Source organism: Pteropus vampyrus, unplaced genomic scaffold (assembly GCF_000151845.1).
Source record: "Pteropus vampyrus isolate Shadow unplaced genomic scaffold, Pvam_2.0 Scaffold416, whole genome shotgun sequence".
Lineage (NCBI taxonomy): Eukaryota > Metazoa > Chordata > Mammalia > Chiroptera > Pteropodidae > Pteropus > Pteropus vampyrus.
The window spans coordinates 609106-628595 of record NW_011889197.1 but is presented as its reverse complement, the minus strand read 5'-3'; the positions used below and the strand labels follow the sequence as shown (position 1 = coordinate 628595).

Here is a 19490-nt window from a genome sequence, read left to right as displayed (position 1 = left end):
ATTGTGCTATACATATAACATATGATTTAATTTAACCTTCATAACTCTTAAAAATATTTATCAGGACTATCATCATTTAAATATGAAGATGCTAAAGCTAAAAGACATGTAGTTTACAAGAGATTACAGAATTTGTCCATGATCACACAAATAAGTCAAGACCTCATATAACTGCATGTAAAATATAGGAAAAATATCTATTTTTTACGAGATACTGTATAACCCAAGACTTATTCTTTTTTTCTATTTTGTTTGTTCATTTATTTGGTTTTTAGATTCTACACGTAAGTAAAATCATATATTTGTCTTTTTCTGACTTATTTCACATAGCATGATACCCTCTAGGTCCACTCATGTTGTCTCAAATGGTAAGATTTTATTCTTTTTATGGCTCAATAATATTCCATTATGTATATGTATATAACACTTCTTTATACATTCACCTATTGAACACTTAGGCTGCTTCCATATTGTGGCTACTGTAAATAATACTGTAATAAACATAAGGGTGCACATATCTTTACTAATTAGTGTTTTGGATTTTTTCAGATAAATATTCAGAAGTAGAATTGCTAAGACATATGGTAGTTCTATTTTTAATTTTTTTGGAAACTCCATATTGTTTTCTGTAGTGGCTGAATCAATTTACAATCCCACCAACAGTGCATGAGGGTTCCCTTTCCTCCATATCCTTGACAACATTTGTTGTTTGCTGATTTCTTGATGACAGCCATTCTGACAGATGTGAGATGATACATTATTGTGGTTTTCATTTGCATTTCCCTGATGATTATGGATGTTAAGCATTTTTCATATGTCTGCTGCAATCTGTATGTCCTCTTTAAAGAAAAGTCTATTCAGGTCCTTGGCTCATTTTTTAATCGAAGTGTTTGTTCTTTTGATGTTAAGGAGTATGAATTCCTGATACATTTTAGGTATTAACCCTTTTTCTGATATTAATCCCTTTATCTTCTTCCATTAAGCAGGTTGTCTTTTCATTTTGTCGGTGGTTTCCTTCGCTATGCAAAAACATTTTAGTTTGAGCAAGTCCCATTTGTTTATTTTTGCTTTTGTTTCCCTTACCCGAGAAGACATGTCCAAAAAATTATTACTCAGAGCGATGTTGAAGAGTTTGCTGCCTAGGTTTTCTTCTAGGAGTTTTATGATTTCAGATCTTATATTTAAGTTTTTAATCCATTTTGAGTTTATTTTGTATATGGTGCAATGAAACGGTCTAGTTTCACTTGTTTATATCTATCTGTCCAGTTTCCCCAACACCATTTATTGAAAAGATTGTCTTTTCTCCATTATATATTCTTTCCTTCTTTGTCACAGATGAGTTGACCATACAGGTGTGGGTTTATTTCTAGACTTCTATTCTCTTCCATTGATCTATGTGTCTTTTTTATACCAGTAAAAATGCTGTTTGTTTACTATTGTCTTGTAATATACTTTGATATCAGGCAGCATAATAGCTCCAACTTTGTTCTTCTTTCTCAAAATTGCTTTAGCTATTAGGGGTCTTTTGTGGTTCCATATAAATTTCAAGATTACTTGAACTAGTTCTGTGAAAAATGCCACTGGTATTTTGACAGGGATTGCACTAAATCGATAGATTGCTTTGAATAGTATGGACATTTTAACAATATTAATTATTCCTATCCATGAGCACAATAAAGCCTTCCATTTACTTGTATCTTCCTTAACTTCTTTCTTCAATGTCTTTTAGTTTTCTATAGGTCTTTTACCTCTTTGGTTAAATTTATTCCTAGGTATTTTATTCATTTGATGTAACTATAAATGAGATTGTTTTCTTAATTTCTTTCTAATAGTTCATTATTAGTGTCTAAAAATGCAACTTATTTTTGAATAGTAATTTGAATCTAGCTACTTTACTAATTGAGTTATTAGTTGTAATAGTTTCTTGGTGCAATCTATACATGGTGTCATGTCATCTGCAAATAATGACAATTTTACTTCTTTCTAATTTAAATGCCTTTTATTTATTTTTCTTCTCTAATTACTGTGGCTAGTATTTCCCATACTGTGTTGAATAAAAGTGATGAAAGTAGATATCTTTGTCCTGTTTCTGATCTTAAAGAAAAGCTTTCAGCTTTTCATCATTGAGTATAATGTTAGCTATGCTTTGTTATATATGGCCTTTATTATGCTAAGGTATGTTCACTCTATCCCCACTTTGCTGAAATTTTTTATCATAAATGGATATTGGATTTTGTCAAATGATTTTTCTGAATCTATTGCTATGGTCATAGGATTTTTATCCTTCATTTTGTTTATCACATTGTTTTGTGAATATTGAACCAACCTTGTATCCCAAGAATAAATCTCATTTGATCATGGTGTATGACCTTTTTCTGTATTGCTGAATTTGGTTTGGTAATTATTTTGTTGATGATTTTTGCATCTATGTTCATCAGGAATACTGCCTTGTAATTTTCTTTTTTTGGTAGTGTCTTTGGTTTTAGTATCAGGGTAGTGTTTGCCTTATAAAATGAGTTTGAGAGCATTCCTTCCTCTTCAATTTTTGGAAATATTTTGAGGACAGGTATTAATTCTTCTTTATATGTTTCATAAAAATTTGCCTGTGAAGCCATCTGGTCCAAGACTTTTTGTGGGGGAGGAGTTTTTTGACTACTGATTTAATTTCATTAGTAGTTATTGGTCTGTTCAGATTTTCCATTTCTTCTTTATTCAGTCTTGGAAGAGCGGGTTTCTAGGAATTTACTCAATTTCTTCCAGGATGCCCAATCTGTTGGCATATAATTGTTTACAGCATTTTTTTATAATCCTTTGTATTTCTGTGTTGTCAGTTTACACTTCTCTTTCATTTCTGATTTTATTTATTGGGGGCCCTCTCGTTACTTTGATAAGTCTGGCAAAAGTTTATCAATTTTGTTTATCTTTTCAAAGAACCATCTCTTGGTTTCATTATTCTATTGTTTTTTAGACTCTATTTTGTTTATTTCTGATCTCATCTTTATTATTTCCTTCCTTCTATTCTCTTTAGGATTTGTTTGATCTTCCTTTTCTAGTTCCTTTGGGTGTAAGCTTAGATTGTTTATTTAAGATTTTTCTTGTTTCTGAGGTAAGCCATTATGAATCTCCCTCTCAGAATTGTTTTCATTGTATCCCATAGATTTGGGGGTCACTGTATTTTCAATTTTATTTGTCTCACAGTACCTTTTGATTTATTCCTTGATCTCACTGTTAACCCATTCATTGTTTAGTAACATGTTATTTAGCCTCCACATGTTTGGGTGTTTTGCAGTTTCCTGGTTTAATGTGTCATTTAAGTCTACTGTTTCCTTGTTGATTTTCTGAATGGATGATCTATTCATTGATGTCAATGAAATATTAAATACTTGTACAATTATTGTCAACCACCCTTTATGTCTGTCAATATTTGGTTTATACATTTAGGTGCTCCAACATTGAATACATATATGTTTACAAGAGATATATCCTCTTGTTTGATTAATCCTTTTATCATTATAAAATGCCCTTCTTTGTCTCTTGTCACAGCCTTTGGTTTAAAGTCTATTTTGTCTGATATAAGTATTGCTATCCTAGTGTTGTTTCTATAATGTTATGTTTGGTTTCCATCCTTTTTTCTTGTATCTCTCTTATAGATTTTGGGATTGAGGTTACCATGTGCTTTATATATATTAAGTGATGTTTATAGCGGTCTATTTTTTAATTAAATTTATTGAGGTGACATTGGTTTATAAAATTATATAGGTTTCAAGTGTACAATTCGATAATATGTCATATGTATATTGCATTATATATTCACCACTCAAAGTTAAATTTCCTTCTGTTACCATATATTTGACTCTCTTTCCCCCATCCCCTCTTCCCTCTAGTAACCACTAAATTATCATCCATGTCCATGAGTCTTTGTCTTTACAGACTGGCATTATGTAGAAAGTATACTGTGGGGCCCACTGGCGTAGTCTCCCTGTACGTGAGTCGGGTGCTCCAGGGGTGTCCCCTTTGTGAGCTGTGTGTGCCTTCCTGTTGTAGTTAAGCCTGATTGCTGCTGGTACATCAGTGGTTGGGGTTAAACCTCAGGCTGACTGCCTTTGAGTACTGGCCATGACTACAGTGAACAAGTTGTTGGGTGGGTGCTGACTCCATGGAGTGGAAGTAGCTTTAGCAGGGCTCTGGTGCCTGAGAGTACAACTTCAGGTGTGTCATTTGAGGAGCTAATGTGGTATTAAGTTGGCTACCAGGTATGTTGATTTTAGACACTCTTGGGAGGGGCTCTGGTGAAAGGTAAGGTCAGCCACCATTTATGCTGGTCCTGGAACATTTGGTAGAAGCTACAAAGTGATCTGCTGTTGGTTGTCGCTTGTGCTGGGCTTGGAGGTACTTATGAGGCTATGCCGTGGACTGAGGCCAGATGCCCCTTGTGCCAGGCTTGTGGCCACTTAATTAAGGCTACGTTCCAGGCCAAGACTGGCTGCTGCTTATGCCAAGTTAGGGCCACCTGATGGGAGTTACAATTCAAGTTGAGACCAGTCCATGCTTGTGCTGGCCTTGAAGCCACTTAAAATAACTACGAGGCACACCAAGGCCAGCTGCTGCTTGTTTGGGGTTTGCAGAACTTTGAGACATTTTGGGAAAGTCTACAGTGTGAGACGAGGCAGGCCGCTTGCGTGGAGGAACTGCTGGAAGAGTCTCAGGTCAGGCAGGCAATGTGGTGGGCGGGGCCTCAGGGAATAATTAGGGTAGACTGAATGTTGTTAGCCATAGTAATGGAAAGCTCATATTTGGCACTCTCCTGCACTGAGCAGGCTTGGTAAAAGAAGAGGTCCACAAAGGAACAATGTCGCCTGCTAGTGCTTCTGTGCATGAGGAGATTTGCTCTAATGTCTGCCACTCCAAGGCCTGCCCTGAATTTAATCAATTTAGTTCCTCCTCATGTGCCCCTGGAACTTTTCGAGCTGCTTCCCCTATGTTGGAGCTTAGAGTGAGTGAGTTTGTGAGTGAATGAGTCTGTGCACGGTCCTTTAAGAGGAGCACCTCAGTCTCTAGCATTCTTTTATCTTTCTCGAACACAACCCCTGCTGGTTTTCACAGCAGGCTGTTAGGAGGATTACTCTTCTCAGCACTGGTGCTTTGGGCTGGGAAGCTCTGTGTGAAGCTGGAACCAGTCACTCCTCAGGGAGGACCTCTACATCTGAGACATCCCTCCCTGTTCTTAATTGCTACACCATGGGTGTGAGACCAGCCTCGTTCCACACCTCTGCCTCTCCTACCAGTCCTGATGTGGCTTCTTCTTTACATCCTTAGTTATAGGACTTCCATTCAGCTAGTCTTCAAATAGTTCTCAGTGATGGTGGTTCTATAATTTAGCTGTAATTCTGCTGTGGTTGTGGGAGGACGTGGACACCGAGTTTACCTATTCCACCATCTTGACCAGAGTCACTCAAGACTTACTCTTAAATTGGATCTTTTAAAATGTTAATTGTCTCTTGTTCATATTTTCAATTGCTAAATCAACTGAAAAAAATAAACATAACTTTCTAAATGTATACATTAATACACCAAAATAACGGGAATCATTGCAATTTATAAAACAATATTAAAATTAGTTATCTAGATGATCAAAAAAATGACATCTGAGTTGAAAATTATGTAATGTCACATATCTTTCCTTCTAGAAGATGAGAATAAACTCTATTTCTTCGATTCCTGAAATTCGACATCTATCAAAATTAATCTAATATTAAATTTCTTAAGTAGACAACTTAAAAATAAACTTTAATGAGTAGTAAATTAGATAATACCTCCATCCAAGTAAGGGCAGGTCCACAGTTGATCTTGTTGCCAGCAATAGCTGAAAGGCGGGACAGGTAAGCCATAAGCATCTGAGTGACTGACTAAAGAGAAAGAGAAAATTCAGTGGTAAATCAGAGTAAAGATACTACATTCTCTGTCAGAACTTGTAAATTAGTTGTTTCTAGGGTGGGGGGGGGATAGGAAATCTGCAGAATTTTTAGTATTTTAGTAGTTATAGAGATCCTTTACAAAGGCTTAGTTCCATGAACTGATCCTACATATAATAACATATTACAGACAATTACATGTAATTCCCTATCTTTTATCGAACATTAACTCATAGCCCCTCATAATCAAGGGACATACTATTTTATAGCTTCCTATTTTATTGCTTTTTCTTTCTATTTTTGTATTGAAAATATAAAAGATAATTATAGCAGAGACATACTTGGCTTTTCTGCCCAGCTTCCCCCAGGTACTCTGAAATTTTTTCTCCATGACCTACAGTAATCTTCCATGAACTCAGGTATGGCAGGACAGCCATGTTCATACATGATCCTACACCATGGGTCAGCTAATTAGTCCAGGAATGTGATAGAACATGAGCTTACCTAACAAGGGTTATTGCAGTAATTGGGAATTGTGATAAAAAATTGCAGCTCAATCTGGCTGCTGTTACAAGTGATAAAAACCTGGGACTTGTTGGTAGTGACCATGTTCTGAGACAGTATGACAGAGAAAAATGCAACAGATAGACAGAGACGAGAAATGGAGATAGAAAGACTTCTAAGTTTTCTATAAGACAAAAGACCTAGTGGTTAAAAGACATTCTTGAGATTCCGCTGCAGTGTTAGTTCTGCATGACGGATGATGCCACTATTTTGTCCTACCTACTTAATTGCCTCAGAATTAATTATAGATATGAAATAGCTTCCCCTCAGTAAGTGGAAGATATTTTGCACTGTTCTCAAATATCTACTGTGGCTGCTGAGGAGTCTAATGCCAATACAATTCTTGTTCTTTTGCAAAAATCTGTTATTTGCTCTCTAGAAGCTTTTTGGGTATTGTTTTGGCATTTAAAATTTTCACTATATGTTTCTAAATGTATGTCTTTTCATTCATTATTCAGCATTTCATGGGCGCATTTAATCTAAAAACATCTCTCTTTAGCTTTAGAGGATTTTCTTATATTTCTTAATTTTCAGTTACTTCCATCCACTCTCTTCTTATAACTCTAAGAAAAGAGAAACAGGGATTTCTGGATCTACTCTCCCTGATTCCCAACTACTCTCTCACAACTTTTCATCTTTTTATCCATTTTGGGGCTGTATCTTATAAAGCTTGATCTCCCAGCTCACTAATTCTCTCTTCATCTGTGTCTCTTTTGTATGTAGTCCAGTTATTCAGGTTTACTATCATTAAAATTAATTTAAATGACCGTATGTTCATTTTTAAGATCTGACTGTTTAATTTTTGTGAAAATCTGCTCATTCCATGAACGTGATTGCCTCATTTTCTTTCTAAGGATAATAATCATGTTCCTCAAACCCTTGTTTGCTCTTCTCAGCTCTTTTGTTTATAGTTATACACCATTTAACTGATGGGGATATATTCTGAGAAATGCACCCTTGGGCAAGTTCATCACTGTGTGAACATCAGAGAGTGCACTTACACAAACCTAGATGGTATAGACTACTACACATCTAGGCTATATGGGGCAGCCTATTCTTCCTAGGCTACAAGCCTATACAGCACGTTATTGCATAAACAACATAAGATTAAATCAAGCACAAGAGAAAATGATGCAATCAAGAGATGTGGTAAACATGAGATGACATGAGGCTGCTGCCAGCATAACATAACATACTGAAAAAAAATTTTAAGTGGAAAGAGTACACTCTAATACAATGATGAAAGTATATTATATAAATACATAAATTAGTAACGTAGTCATTTATTATCATAGAGTATTACGTATTGTGAATAATTGTATATGCTATACTTTTACATGACTGGCAACACAACAGATTTGTTTACACTACAGCATCGCCACAAACACTTGAGTAATGTGTTGTGCTATGATGTTATGATGGCTATTGCATCACTAGGCAACAGACATTTTTCAGCTCCATTATAATCTTATGAAACCTGTCATATATGTAGCCCACTGTTGACCAAAATGTTGTCATACAGTGCACGACTACATTGTTTTTACATATAAGATTTCTAGTTTATCTGTCTTTAGCACGCCTCTTGTACATGTACTTTATGCTAAATTTCTTGCCCCCATAAGTCTTACCCCATCCCAGCTACTTTCAAACATTCCTCACAATTTTTCATTCCCCGATGATTTTATTTTCTGATGTTATAAAGAATCTATTCCCTTTTAAAAAATTTATTTAAATCTTTTATATTTTTATTAGGGAGATCAATGTTTTTCCATAGTTTTGCTTCCAGATTTTACATTCTCTTTGTAAAATGGTCTGCCCATATATATTGCCCATTTATAAGAGCTTTTTCCCTTATAAAATTATACACTGAACCTAGTTTACTAAACATCCTACATAACATTACTAGTTTTGCAGTCATGAAATAATTACATAATCCCAGGAATCATCCTGAATGTTCAATGTAAGCATTTATTTAGTATACAGGAAAAATTTTCTGCTCATTTAAATATCATGATTACCTCTGGAGTGTCCTTCAGGGCATCAGAACGGGGAAGCTCTGAGAGCTGGGAGAATCGTCGGTCATAAATACATAGATGAAGATGTTTATCAAGTACTCGAAAATCTTCATAACTTCTTTTAACAATCCAACTTTTGCCCTATGGATAAGAAAAAAAAGACTCCTATACTTCATCTCTATCAGAAAATACTCATAAATAAGACCTTACTCTAAAATGGTATTTCTTTCATGAGATTTTATATTTTCTAATGAAAAGCTTCTATTAACTTGATAGTAAATAAATCCAAAATCTAGTGAGTTTTATTACATTAGAAGGTTAATAATGGAAAATAAGATAGAACTCTTCATTAATCCTCTTCTTACCACTGATCAAAGTCCATTGGTTCTCTTTGGAAACAATAATTGTTAGGTGGTCATGTGACCTTAAACTCACAGAAAGAACCATAAAATAATTTTAGATAAGGGATTATTACCAAAACTTAAAGAAAAATAAAATCAGGTTGTTAATTAGTTTTTGCCATCATTTTCCATGGCTGAGATTGGAAATATACTGAGGAATTAAAACTACTTAAGTCTTCATCTATAAGGATTTGGTATGTTTACATAATCTAGAACCTATTATCTCTCCCCACTTCTCAGGCTTTCTTCCTGTCCTTGCCTAATTCCACAAACTCATTAAAAATGAAAATCAAGGAGGCAGAAAAGAAGGCGTGGATGATGAAGGCTTTGTTCATCCCTAATGCGACCAAATCAAAGTTGTGACAGAAACACAGAGCAAACAGCAAACAGCAAAAAAAAGAGTCACCTGGGACTTAGATGAACAGAAGCACTACAACTAGGAAGAGAAATAAGAAATCACTCTGCCATGGTAGAAGGTAGTAGGGGGTGAAGACACGAGGCAGCCCAGTCCCCAGCAGCTGAGTGGGACAGAGGCTACAGCAGCGGCAGCCAGCAGCTCCAGCCACGTCTTAAAGGAAGGAGCTGTGTCTGTAAGCGGACTTTCACAGTGACGGACCTGCTTGCTCTGAGCACCAGCACCCAATTGGCTGCACGGGAGGCATCAGGGACTTAAAGGGGGACAATGAGTTGTCAGAGTAAGAGCCAGAGGCAAAACTGCCAGGTGGTATCCACTGCTCCTCTGTTGAGCCCTCTCCACTCCAAGTGTGTAGACAGTGTTCCACCATAGCTGAGACATCATCAAACTGGATAACAAGGTTGCTCCACCCATAAGATTCCCTGAACTCTGCTTCCCCCAAATCGCGGCCCCACCTAAGTCACATCCTGTTGTATCCTCTGCTGAGTTCAGTGTTCCTTGCTGAGCAGTGCCAAGACTCATACTTGTGGCAGCTGGCCTTGGTTTCTAGCGTGGCCTCTTGAAGCAACCATAAGCACAGTATCTGTGGATTGCTTGCTGAATCTTAACAAGTGGCCCTGGAGGGGCACAGGCTGGGGCTAAACTTGGCCTGCAGTTGAACCCCTCTCAGGACTGTGTCACTGGAAACCTACTACACAAAGCCACACTAATAAGACTGGAAGACACATGAGCTTTGCTTAGTACAGAGAAACAGACACAGAAAGGCAGCCAAAATGGGAAGACAAAGAAGCAGAAACCATATGAGAGAACAGAACAGAGATCCAGGAATAATGGAGTCAAGCAATCTAACAGATGCAGAGTTCAGAACACTGGTTGTAAAGATGCTCAATGAACTTAGAGAAAGAGTAGATCAACTCAACAAGAACTTTAACAAAGAGATAAAAAAAAAAATGGAAATGGAAATTATAAAAGGCAACCAGTCAGAAACGAAGGACACATTATCTGAGATGAAGAGTATATTAGATGGAAACAACAGAGTGGATAAAGAAGAGGACTGAATCACTGCTATAGAGAATGGGGAAGCCAAGGGCACTCAATCAGGATAGCAAGAAAAAAGAAGCCAAGACTATAATAATAATTTAAGGAGCCTATGGAACACAATTACATGTAAAAATATCTGGGTCCTAGGGGTACTTGAAGGAAAACAAGAAGTTGAAGAGCTATTTGAAGAAATAATGATAGAAAACTTCCCTCACCTGGTGGAGGAAATAGACATACAACCCCAGGAAGCTCAGAGAGTCCTAAGAAAGAGGAACCCAAAGAGGCCCACATCAAGACACAGTATAATTAAAATTCCAAAGCTTAAAGACAAAGAGAGAATCTTAAAAGCAGTAAGAGAAAAGCAGTTAGTTACCTACAAGGGAGCACCCATAAGATTGGCAGATGATTTCTCAAAAGAAACTATGCAGAAGAGCTTGGCACAAACTATTCAACATGATGAAAACCCAGGATCTACAGCCAAGAATACTGTATCCAGCAAAGCCATTATTTAGAGTCAAAGGAGAGATAAAGAGCTTCCCAGACAAAAATAAACTAAAGGAATTTATCAACATCAAGCCAGCATTACAGGAAATGTTGGAGGGACTTCTTTAAGCAGAAAAAAACATGTATCAAAAACAGGAATAAAGAATGGTAGTAACTACATTCCTATCAACAAGTACTTCAAATGGAAGAGAATTAAGCACTCTAACCAAAAGACAGATTGGCTGAATGGATAAGAAAACAAGACATCTACGTATGCTGCCTATAAGAGAGTCATTTCAGATTAAAAGGCACACATAGTCTAAAAGGAAGGGGATAGAAAAAGATATTGCCTTGATGAATCTAGAGGGTATTGTGCTAAATAAAGTAAGTTGAATAGAGAACGACAAATATCACATAATCTCACATACATGCAGAATCTAAAGAACAAAATAAATGACAACAACAAAAACTGAAATAAACTCATAGATACAGAGAATATTTTGAGGGCTACTAGACAGGAGGGGAAATGGGTGGGTAGCAAAAAAGGGCAAAGGGATTAAGAAGTACAAATGGATAGATACAAAATAGACATGGAGATGTAAACTGTAGCATAAAGAAAATAGTTACTAATGTTGTAATAAACATGTAAGGGAGAAGAGAGGTCCTAGATTTAGTGGAGTGATCACTTAGTAAGTTTTATAGATCTCTAATCACTGTGCCGTACAACTGAAACTAATATACTACTGTATGCCAACTATAATTGAAAAAAAAATCATTGAATTGTACAATGTAAATACAAGCAACTAATTTTCTATTATATATATAAATAAAGCTGGGGGAGGAATATACCAATAAAATAAATTTAGAAACTAAATTTATTTATTAAAAAAAAAAAGAAAGTCCACTCACAGAGCATTTTTATTACATACTATCTTCTATTTTCCCTTAAATCCATAACTTCTTATGGCCACAGCTCTAGTAAGGACTGATATCATTTCTGACCTGGAATACTGCTAATGCTCCTTGTCTTTGATCTCCTCCCCTGCCTCCCTTCCCCCTAATACAAAACATAAAGCTTATCAGATCACACTGCTGAAAAATCCTTTAAAAGCTCCCATGGTCAGCAATGATGAACAGGTCATGACTGCACACCATTTAGTTTTGCAATTTAATCTAAATTTATATGGAGACTTTCATCTCATAAAAATCTGGAAGGACTAGGAGAATAATAAGCCTCCAGAGTAACCATCTCTGAATGGAACACAACTATTTTAGTGTAGCTCTTCTCCATTTGCCTCAGCCAAATGGGGCAGAAACAGAAGGTATCACTTCATAGGAGAGGTGCTGAATTCTAAATAAAGATATTCAAAAACTAACATGATAAATTTGTGTAATCCTGCAATTCTCCATTACATAGATCTGTTTCAGAGAGTAGTTAGAATGAAATCAGAAAACAGATGAGGCAAACATTTTTAAAGAACAGCATCCTGCTTTTAAAGAACAGTGTCCTAGTCCTAGACTGAATGCTAGTGCAATCAGTCTGAAATGGGATCCAGTTAATTCTGACAAGCAACCTGAATTGGGAAACACCAATCCACAAATATAAGTCCAAACGTATTTGCACATCACATGGGTCCTGTCTAAAATGACAGTCTGGTCTTACTGATTACTCCTCCATGCCCCTTCTTTGTTTCCAGTTATGCTCAATTTCCATTTCCTCAATTTATGAGCTATATTTTCCCTTTCTTGACTCCATGATTTTTAAGCACAATCCTTCTGCCATGGAAAGTCACTCTTTTACTCTTTAAGTTAAGCTCCTTTGCTTTCTTATTTCAATCGATGCCTTCTACAGAAAGCTTTCCTAAATGACCACAGGGGGTTTCTTTAAAATGGCAAAAATAAAAAATAAAAATAACCACAAAGGCAGGAAAAATAAAGACAAACTTCTTATCACAGAGTTGCAATTATTTTTTCTTTCACATGCATGTATTATAAATTATGCAACACTTCTAATATCAGAAAAGTGCAAAAAATAACATATACCTATGTATCTATTACAGAGATTTAAAAAAAAAACATGCTGACTTTCTGGTTTCAAAGTTTTGGATGTTTTTTTAAAGAACCAATTATTACAGATATAAAGCCCATTCTCTCTCTTGTTCTCCTTTTAAAGGTAAGGACTGGAGTTAATATACATTGTTAGCATGCATAAATGCATGTTTTATATCTTAACCACATATGTATATAACTACAATGAAATTAAACTAGAAATCAATAACAAAAAGACAACAAGAAAGTCCCCAAACACTTGGATATTAAGCAAGACACTTCTAAATAACACATAGGTCAGAGAAGAAATTCCAGGAAAAATTAAAACTTATTTTTAACTAAGTGAAAATTAAGATACAATGTACCAAAAGGTGTGTAATACAGCAAAAGCAGTGCTTAGTGAGATATGGTACAATTGAATACATATAAAAGTAAAGAAAGATCCAAACTCAATTTCTAAAATTCCATCTTAAGAAACAGAAAAAGAACAATAAATTAAAACCAAAAGAAACAGAATGAAAAGTACAGCAGAAATCAATGAACTTGAAAACAGGAAATCAATAGAGAAAAATAAAATATCAATAAAATCATAAATATCTAGCCAAGCTAAGGAAAAAAAAAGACACAAATTATTAATATCAGAAATGAAGAGGGAACATTACAACAGATCTGATAAATGTATAAAATACTATACTATAAACAACTCTATGCCCACAAATTTCATAACCTAGATGAAATGGACCTTTCCTTGAAAGACCATCTGCCTAAACTCACACAAGAAGAAAGGAATAATGTGAACAGGCTTATATCTATTAAAAAAAATAAATCAATAATTAATAAACTTCCAAAAGATTAAGTACCATGCCAAGATGGGTTCACTACTGAATTATACCAAGCATTTAAGGAAGAATTTATACCATTTCTCTATAATCTCTTTCAAAAACTGAAGCAGAGGGAATATGTTCTAATTCATTCTGAGGACAGAACAAGAAAAATTTACAGACCAATATTAATGCAAAAACCCTCAACAATATATTAGCTAACAGAATCCAATAATATATAAAAATAAATATACACCCTCGATCAAGTGAAATCTATCCCAGGTATGCAAGGCTGGTTCAACATTTAAAGCTCAATTAATGTAATCCATTACATCAACAGTTTAAAGAATAAAAAATACATGATCCTATCAACAGATGCAGAAAAGCATTTGACAAAATCTAATACTCATTCATGATAAAATCTCTCAGTAAACTAGGAATAGCGAACTTCCTCAACTCGATAAAGAATATCTATTAAAAATTTACAACTAATATCATAGTTAATGTTGAAAAACTTGAAGCTTTCCAATTAAGATCAGGAATAAGGCAAGGATGTACCCTTTTACTACTACTTTTCAACACTGTATTGGAAGTCCTAGCTAATACAATAAGACAAGAAAAAGAAATACAAGATATACAAATTGGGAAGGAAAAAATAAAACTGCTTTTGTACACACATAGTGATTGTCTAGGCAGAATATGCAAAATAAGTGACCAAAAAAACCCCAGGATTATTAAGTGATTATAGCAAGATAGCAAACAAGGTTAATATACAAAAACCAATTGCTTTCCTATATACTAGCAATGAATAAATGGAATTTGAAATTAAAAACATAATACCATTTACTTTAGCATTCCCCCAAAAGTGAAATACCTAGGTATATACTAATAAAATATGTACAATAGCTATATGAGGAAAACTGCAAAACTCGAGTGAAAGAAATCAAGGATTAAATAAATGAAGATACATACCATTTTCTTGGATAGACAGACTCAATATTGTCAAGATGTCAGTTCTGATCTACACATTCAAAATGTTATCACACTCAAAAACCCCAGCAAGTTATTTCTGTAAATATTGATAAACTGATTCTAAGGTTTATATAGAGAGGCAAGAGACCCAGAATAGCTAGCAAAATATTTAAAGAGAAGAACAAAACTGAAGGACTGACACTATTTTACTTCAAGATTTACCATAAAGTGTGGTATTAGCAAAGGAATCAGTAGAACAGAATAGAAAGCCTAGAGACAGACCCACCTGAACATAGTCAACTGATCCTTGACAAAGGATCAAAGGCAAAACAATGGAAGAAAAGACAGTATTTTAACAAATGCTGCTGGAACAACTGGACATCCAGAGGCAAAATTAAAAAAAAAAAATGTATCAAGACATAGATTTTACACTTTTCACAAAAACTACCTTGAAATGGACTACAGATTTTAATGTAAAGTGCAAACAATAAAATCTCTAGAACATAATATAGGAGGAAATACAGATGATCTTGGTTTTGGTAATGACTCTTTTTAGCTATACCACCAAAGGCATAATCAATAAAAGAACTGATAAGCTGGACTTCACTGATATTAAAATTTCCTGCTCTGTCGAAGACACTAAATAAAAAGACAAGTCAAAGACTTGGAGAAAATATTCACAAAAGACATATCTGATAAGGGATTGTTATCCAAAATGTACTAAGAACTCTTAATAATCAAAAATAAGAAACCAAGCAACTGATTTAAAAATGGGCCAAAGATCTTAACATATACCTCACCAAAAAGATATACAGATGACAAATGAGCATATGAAAAGATGATCCATATCATATGTCATCAGGGAAATGCAAGTTAAAGCAACAGTGAGCTTCCACTACACACCTATTAAAATGGCAATAATCCAGAACACTGGCAAGGATGTGAAGCAACAAGAACTTTCCTTCACTGCTGGCAAAGACACAAAATGTTATAGCCGCTTTGGAAGATAGTTTGTCAGTTTCTTACAAAACTAAACATATTATAATCATAGGATCCTGCAATTGTGCTGTGGTGTTTACCCAAATGAGTTGAAAAATTATGTCCACAAAACAATCTGCACACAAATATTTATAGCGGCTTTAATTAAAATTGCCAAAACTTGGAAGCAATGAAGATGTCCTTCATCTGGTGAATGGATAAACTGTGGTACATCCAGTTAATGGAATTCAGTAATAAAAAGAAATAAATTATCAAGTTAAGAAAAAACATGTAGAAAACTTAAGTGCATATTACTAAGTGAAAGAAGCCAACCTGGAAAGACTACATACTGTACGATTCCAACTATATGACATCTGGAAAAGGCAAAACTATGGAGACAGGAAAAAAGACAGTGGCTATCAGGAGTCAGTGGGAAGTGAGAGATGAACAGGTAGGGCACAGGTGATTTTTTAGGGCAGTGAAACTATTCCATATGATACTATAATGGTGGATACATGTCACTGTAAGTTTATCTAAATCCATAGGATGTACAAGACCATGAGTTAGCCCCTGATGACAATGGTATGTCAACGCAGGTCCATCAATTGTAACAAATGTAGTGTTGGTGGAGGATGTCCATAGTGGAGGAGATTGTGCATGAGTGGAGACAAGGGCTATATGAGAACCTCATACTTTCCACTCAATTTTGCTGTGAACCTAAAACTGTGAAGTTCATTAATTTAAAAAAGTAATCATGTTCTCTTCCATCTAAGCAGTTTTGCTCTCAAAAATTAATATCAACAACCAACCACATAAATGCAGTGATCTTCAGAGCCTCAAAAAGTAAATCCTTGGGATTGGATTTTAAAATTCACTTCCTCATAAATCAGTGAATTGATTTCTTTCCACTTTTTCAAAATGTTAGTGTGCCAGAATAAAGTCTGCTTTTTATATAGATTTTCATTCAGAAAATTAAAACCTTAAAGCATAATTTGCAAATCATCTAAACTGTGTTCAATTCATTGAGTAAAGTTTTAAAAATAGTAAAATTATCATATCAGCAGATATGAAAGAACTGTAAATTTCATATGTAAAAAAATAGCCTTTATCATTCAATTTCCAGACTATATAACCATAGAATTTTAGAAGTTCAATTATTTTATAAAGAACAAAACAAAAATTCATATACATCTACTGAAATTGTAATTTGCTGCTAATTTCTAATCTTAATAATTATTACCTATGAAGTAATCATTGCTATTCAAGAGGAACAAAAATCAATATTCTTGAAAAGGCTGAAAAAGAAGAATGAGAGAAAAAAAGTATCCCAGTGTATATGGGATAAGTTTCTGAGGTAAAAATTTGTTCTTCCTCTCATTCATTCACCAAATAACTACTGAGCACCTAAATAGTACTGAGGACTGGAGGAGGCATTAGAGATACAACAAATGACCATCAAACCTCTGACTTCTAGTGAGAAAACACTTTTTAAAGTAAATAAATACAGAAATAAGATAATGACAGTTTGGCACTAAGAAATAAGCAAGAATCTACTTCATTTAGAGAGGTCAAGAAAAGCCCATTTGAGAATGCGATATCTAAACTGCATCCTGAAAACTGAGACGACATGAGACACCAAGTGCTCAATGTGAATAGTTATGGGCTGGTCAAAGTTCAATGCTTTGTTGCAGAAAAGAATTTCAGGTTTTTTAGGAACTAACTGAGCTAGAGCATAAGAGAGAGAAGACAGTGATGACATGATGCAGAAGAGGTAGGCAAGTCCTGATAGTGTAGGGTCCTCACGGGCCTTTGGTAAAGTTGTAGTTGGGTTTAGTTTTAAATACAGTGGAAATCTATTGTAGAGTTTTAACCATGAGAGTAACATGTTTCCATTTATAGTTTACATCATTTTGGCAGTTTAGAGAATTATATTTGATTACAGAGTGTAAACACAGATGCTATGACAATGGCTCAACGAGACAGTGGCTTGTGCTAGCTTGGTAATAATAGAGATGTAAACAGACACATTCTGGGAAGAACAGTCTTCACCCATGTTCTCGGAAGTTTCTTTATCCTGGGAAAGTTATATTTAAAAGAATTAATGCTATGAATCATTTCTTTAACTGTATGGTGAAGGGCAGTAATGACAGAGACTTGATTTAAATCTCAAGTCTCGCCTTATCCCAGTTACTGGACTTTTACAAGTTACTTAACACCTATGCGCAGTAGTTTTCTCACCTGTGACATGGGAACAGCAACACTTGCATTTCACAGACGAGTTATGAGGTTAAATAAGGATGTTTGCCATCTGCCTATATGTTTTGTTCATAAACAGATGCTGTACAAATGTTAGTATGCAACCCCACCCCTTTATTAACAGCATTCTCTAAACAGACTGAGTGGGGGAGATATTTAATACAGAGGAATGCATTTCTGGTGGTGGAATTTCAAGCATCAGCGTACAGGGGATATTTTGAGGTAGGAAAGCATTCCCCTAAAACCAACTGTTTACCTTACCAACTGGGACATAATGCAGCCTTCATATTACTGAAAATATTTTTAAAAACTTGATTTTCAGAAAAAAATCAACTATGATGCTGATGAGTTCTGGTTAAAATACAAAGGTAGTTAATACACTCCAACCTCAGCAAGAAATAGTAACTTCAACTACTCTAAAGCTTACTATAGGACAATAAAATACTAAGTATTTTATTAAGCAACAATTATCCTTATATTAAGAAAACTATCCTTACAGAAGGAAAAAAATCATAATAGAATTTTCATTATGGTACATGTTAGAATAAACTTGCAATAGTTAGATTTAAATTTGCCATTTTAAAATTAACACTTAAAGCTGATGTTTGCTTATTTGCTAAAGAATAAAACAACAGAATACAGAATGCTTTTAAGACTCACTACCATTGTACACTTATAAATGCTTTATTCTATGTAGTGGGACTCAATATAATTAGTCAAGGTTTATCTAATTTTGGTCTTTTTAAAATCATTAAATTTTCAACGTTTGAGACAGTCGGTTTTTCCTATATCTACCTTGACAAATACTTCAATTTCCTAGGATTGTTATTTATTTTCATTGATCTCAAACTAAATACATGTTTCCTGAATAGTAAAAGATATGCAGAGGAAAAATTAGTAAGATTTTTCAGAAAAAAAAAAGTATTCACACTCAGATAAATATCGTTAACACAAATTGGAAAGAGTACTTCTTCATCCACACTAGCTGATCATTTTTTTCTACATAATACCTTCTCCCCCCCCAGTTTGTTTACTTGAAGAATAGAATAAAAAGATAATGGAGAGAACATCTGAGGCACAACATGTCTGTATTGGTTAAGACAACTTATCCTAAATAATAATTAGTATGAGAAGGAGGGAGCTGAGGGCTCAGGTAGGGCATTAAAAAATCTATTCTTCAAGGCATCCAAGACAGTTGTTTTATCCATGGGTAATATTCAACTGAGACACACCAATATGGCTGAGATGTGCATCTCAGTATCTGTTCCAACTGCATTAGGCCCATCCTATGCCAACTGTTAAATATTCTTACTATCACTCAGACAATATAGTCTCTTGGCCTGGGATTATATGCAGTTGGCCTGGATTCTCACTCATAGGCTCCTGATTTGAGACTTTCACTTAAAGTTCTCTGTATATATAGCTTTAGATATATATGAATGCTACATAGGCCACATCTACTGAAGTTATGCAAAGAAACTAGATTGTCAGTTTCAATGCCTTTCTCTAGTTCTTTATTAACATTTGAGATATGCTTACAGATTTTAGAGTAGCCAACAAACTATAAATCATATCATAAAATC

General features: G+C 34.8%; 1 protein-coding gene across 2 annotated transcripts in view; it reads right to left on the bottom strand.

The window, feature by feature from the left end:
- ARHGAP32 (Rho GTPase activating protein 32) overlaps nt 1-19490 on the bottom strand; it is a 177991-nt gene that overhangs the window by 98506 nt on the left and 59995 nt on the right. For both annotated transcript variants that reach the window (XM_011380924.2, XM_011380925.2), the window contains exons 5-6: nt 8495-8632; nt 5814-5906 (exon numbers count right to left, since the gene is read on the bottom strand). In XM_011380924.2, coding sequence (XP_011379226.1) covers nt 5814-5906; nt 8495-8632 — 231 coding nt within the window. The remainder of the gene's footprint in view (nt 1-5813; nt 5907-8494; nt 8633-19490) is intronic.